The sequence below is a fragment of the Centruroides sculpturatus genome, unplaced genomic scaffold, assembly GCF_000671375.1.
Source record: "Centruroides sculpturatus isolate CEXI.00-Female unplaced genomic scaffold, Cexi_2.0 scaffold1333, whole genome shotgun sequence".
NCBI classification, from domain to species: Eukaryota; Metazoa; Arthropoda; class Arachnida; order Scorpiones; family Buthidae; genus Centruroides; species Centruroides sculpturatus.
In genome coordinates, this window is record NW_019385709.1 from 174,337 (window position 1) to 178,907 (window position 4,571).

General features: G+C 35.6%; 2 protein-coding genes across 2 annotated transcripts in view; both read left to right on the forward strand.

Moving 5' to 3' along the window:
* The first annotated feature begins 14 nt into the window (after positions 1–14).
* LOC111641403 (glucose dehydrogenase [FAD, quinone]-like) lies at positions 15–2,136 on the forward strand. The gene is made up of 7 exons (XM_023387564.1): positions 15–91; positions 574–744; positions 824–971; positions 1,209–1,369; positions 1,471–1,648; positions 1,708–1,930; positions 2,001–2,136. The coding sequence occupies exons 2-7, from the start codon at positions 700–702 to the stop codon at positions 2,134–2,136; spliced, it is 891 nt and encodes a 296-aa protein (XP_023243332.1). The 5' UTR covers positions 15–91; positions 574–699.
* A 396-nt stretch (positions 2,137–2,532) lies between these two features.
* Positions 2,533–4,571, forward strand: part of LOC111641405 (glucose dehydrogenase [FAD, quinone]-like) — a 12,346-nt gene continuing 10,307 nt past the window's right edge. Inside the window, exons 1-5 of the mRNA XM_023387565.1 lie at positions 2,533–2,545; positions 2,589–2,720; positions 3,326–3,447; positions 3,930–4,100; positions 4,180–4,327. Of these exons, the coding sequence (XP_023243333.1) occupies positions 2,533–2,545; positions 2,589–2,720; positions 3,326–3,447; positions 3,930–4,100; positions 4,180–4,327 (586 nt within the window). The remainder of the gene's footprint in view (positions 2,546–2,588; positions 2,721–3,325; positions 3,448–3,929; positions 4,101–4,179; positions 4,328–4,571) is intronic.

Here is a 4,571-nt window from a genome sequence, read left to right on the forward strand (position 1 = left end):
TGGAAAAAGGAAAAACTCTTATACAGCATACATCAAGCCAAACTTGCATCGATCTAATTTAAGAGTGGTGACTTCAGCACTGGTTACTAAGGTAGTGTCATATAAACGTCTAACACAGTTTTAAAACTTCGAATCTCTATGGGTTTGTACTTTAAACACCTGGATTTTCACTGAAAATACTCGGAATAACACGGGATTTTATGCAGATTTTAGTTAAAACTGCCAGCGAGTAGCACTAGAAGAGACGTGCCCACCTGTGACGGAGTAGATAAAACCACAGAACACCAGTAATTGATCGCGAGTTTGCGCCTGATTCAACAGGCTGGCTGAGTAGGCTTTTCGAGTTTTCAACGTGGGGTTAATGCAAGGACCACTCATAATGGCTTGATAAAAAACGCCTCTCTTAGTGCCCATGGGGCAGAAATTAAATTGTATTTCCGTAAAAAACACGTGTTTAAAGTCAAAATTTACCGAGATGAATTTTTAAAAGTTGTGTTTGACGTTGGTATTGCCTTCTATATATTCCATATTTATAAGAAGGCCCTAAATTTTCCAAATTTGTTCTTTAATTAGATATTAATAGATGAATTTAAAGAAGCGAAAGGAGTGAGTTACGAATATTTTAACGTTACAAAAATAGTATACGCTAGAAAAGAAATAATCATCTCTGCCGGAACAGTTAACACTGCAAAACTGCTTATGCTGTCTGGAATAGGGCCTCGCCAGCACTTACACGAATTAGGAGTAAGTAGAAATGGGTAAAAAGTAGATATAAATTTTTTATTTCTTGTATTAATAATCTAAATAAGTTGCCTGTTTTTAGATTCCAGTCGTAGCCGATTTGCCTGTCGGAAAGAATTTTCATGACCATGTCACCACTTCTGTCATTTTTACAATAGATAAACCATATTCTTTACACGCGCTATCACTCACGCCAAAAGATATTACGGACTATAAAGTTCATGGAAGAGGTAGGATTTTCAATAGTTATAAATTTATAAATACGGGATGGCCCATCAACTGAACCATCAGTTACATATACAAATCTTACTCAAATTGGTGTTTAGAGCCAGATTACAATATGTGAAATTGGACGTATATTGAAAACATTGTAACAAAAGATATTTGAGAAAGATTTGTATATCTATTGTAATAAGCTTGGTAGGCCATCCTGTGACATATCTTATTAACTTTTATCTAAATTACAGGTCGTTTGACTTCCTTAGCTGGGATGGAAGTCTTAGGATTCTTGAGGACTTCCGTAGAAAAGGAAGGTTGGTCGGATATTTTAGTTGCCATTGCGGCAAATTCATTATTATCTGATACAGGTTTGCCTCTTCTTACACCTCAAGTGGGTCTTAGAAAAGATGTAAGTGTTTTTAAATTATCTTTTTTTGAAAAATTATATACAGAAAGTCCGAAAGACAGTTAACTGTGTAAATCTCTCAAACATGGTATCAAATATTACAGGTATACATCAATGCATTTAGCAGGTATAAATTCAAACATACTATTTCCTGTACCCCAATTTTTGTACGTCCGAAAAGTCGCGGTATCGTTAAATTGAAGTCTGACGATCCCTTTGATCAGCCCATAATTAATACCAACTATTTTGCCAAAATAGAAGATCTCCTGTCTTTAATAGAAGGTAGGGACCTGAATTCTTTACTGTATTTAGTCAATTGTCTTACAAATTATACATTGTAGGTGTGAAATTCTGCAAAGCCTTCGGGAGGACACATTCCATGAGAGAAGTTGGGACGAAGGAAATTAAATCTGTATTCCCTATGTGTGATCATTTCCCTTACAACAGCGACGAATACTTGGCGTGTGTGTTAAGAGTATTCACAGGTAGCCTTTACCACGGTAGCGGTACTTGTAAGATGGGCGATCCTTACGATCCTAGGACAGTTGTAGATCCAAGTCTAAGGTAAGAAGAAACTTGGATTTATGAAGAACATTTTGTATTAAAATTAATTAATCACACATTATTATTTCAGAGTAAAAGGCATAAGGAATTTGAGAGTGGCAGATTGTTCGGTGATGCCTACTCTAGTGGGAGCATTGCCTCATGCAACGGCTGTCATGATTGGTGAAAAGGCAGCGGATTTAATTCGTCTTGAACCTTATAGTTGACCTTTATAGTTTTTATTCATTTCATTGTGTTTACATGCAAACAACAAACAATAACATGTATATACAGAATGAATTTTGATTATACTGTATACTGTAATTTGTAAATTCGCGGCCATTTTAAGATATTATGAGGCTTCTAGCTTAATGTCATCACACAAATATGGATGTAGAATAAAAACAGTAATAAACCTGAAACAATACAGGACCGGTGTTTTTACTTGTCCGTTTCATAACATTCTGTCCTTCCACTTTTAATTCACTTCGTATTGAATCAGGTAAGGTAACTATGGGCGATCTGCAAGGAGAAGGTGCCTCCTGAAAGGACTTTCTACGGGAAATTGGGCCCTGTTAAGGTGTTAGACACGTGGCCGAAAATCAGGAGAGTTCTAGGACGACATGGAGAAAAACAGTAAATAAAATTAGATTTTAAATTAATTTTTTTTACTTTTTAGAATTTCATGGAGTAGGAGGTCCATTGACTGTTTCTCATTCGCCGTATTACAGTCCATTACTGAAAAATTTTTTGGGTGCAATCAAAGAGATGGGTCTACCCATACGTGATTTTAATACAGATCGACACGATTGTGAGTAATCAATTTAATTATGTAAGGTATATCTTTGTACTCCTGTATATAAGAGAAATGAGGTACCACAGAAATCCTCCGTGCACAATTGAACTGTATGGCATATTGCAAAAAATTCCATGATTTTCAACAGATGTTATGAAGTGTTTCTGTTTCGTATCCACTGAATACGGATGAGGACGTAGAGGAGTAAATAAATAAAATAAAACCCATTGATTTGCCAAAAAAATATGCCCTTATTAAAAACCAGAACTTTAATGGTTTTCAATATGGTTCCTTCTGATCAATGAAGATTTTTAATGTGTCGGGAAGGGTTTCTTGTAATACCCACCTAATTTAGCGCTTTTTAAATGCATTTTACGGATTCAAGGGTATTGTAATATATCGAGAATATCATTGGTAATAAACGTAATTGTTTATTTGTATAAAACAATACGACAAGTGAGCAATCTGCCGAGGGTTATTCTCTGAAGGAATTTCTATGGGAAATTAAATTTCCTCGCCATGATTTGCCTGGCATATAAATTAATATTACGGTACATAACTGTGTTATGCAATATAAGCAATTCTCAGTAAATTATTTGCATTTGTTCTTTGTTTTACAGCATTTTATATCAGTCAAGGGACCATCGAACATGGAAAAAGGAAAAACTCTTATACAGCATACATCAAGCCAAACTTGCATCGATCTAATTTAAGAGTGGTGACTTCAGCACTGGTTACTAAGGTAGTGTCATATAAACGTCTAACACAGTTTTAAAACTTCGAATCTCTATGGGTTTGTACTTTAAACACCTGGATTTTCACTGAAAATACTCGGAATAACACGGGATTTTATGCAGATTTTAGTTAAAACTGCCAGCGAGTAGCACTAGAAGAGACGTGCCCACCTGTGACGGAGTAGATAAAACCACAGAACACCAGTAATTGATCGCGGGTTTGCGCCTGATTCAACAGGCTGGCTGAGTAGGCTTTTCGAGTTTTCAACGTGGGGTTAATGCAAGGACCACTCATAATGGCTTGAAAAAAAACGCCTCTCTTAGTGTCCGTTGGGCAGAAATTAAATTGTATTTCCGTAAAAACCACGTGTTTAAAGTCAAAATTTACCGAGATGAATTTATAAAAGTTGTGTTTGACGTTGGTATTGCCTTCTATATATTCCATATTTATAAGAAGGCCCTAAATTTTCCACATTTCTTCTTTAATTAGATATTAATAGATGAATTTAAACAAGCGAAAGGAGTGAGTTACGAATATTTTAACGTTACAAAAATAGTATACGCTAGAAAAGAAATAATCATCTCTGCCGGAACAGTTAACACTGCAAAACTGCTTATGCTGTCTGGAATAGGGCCTCGCCAGCACTTACACGAATTAGGAGTAAGTAGAAATGGGTAAAAAGTAGATATAAATTTTTTATTTCTTGTATTAATAATCTAAATAAGTTGCCTGTTTTTAGATTCCAGTCGTAGCCGATTTGCCTGTCGGAAAGAATTTTCATGACCATGTCACCACTTCTGTCATTTTTACAATAGATAAACCATATTCTTTACACGCGCTATCACTCACGCCAAAAGATATTACGGACTATAAAGTTCATGGAAGAGGTAGGATTTTCAATAGTTAAAAATGGATAAAACGGGATGGAGTATACATTGCCATCAACTGAACCATAAGTTACATATACAAATCTTACTCAAATTGGCATTTATAGCCAGAATACAATATGCTCGATAAGTTTGCCTTCAAGTTTAATGTATATTCTTGAGTTGGGTTTGATTGGATCGATGGGATGAGGCAACGCAACACTTGGTATCTGCCAGGGAGGAACTCCTCTCTGGCAGATACCAA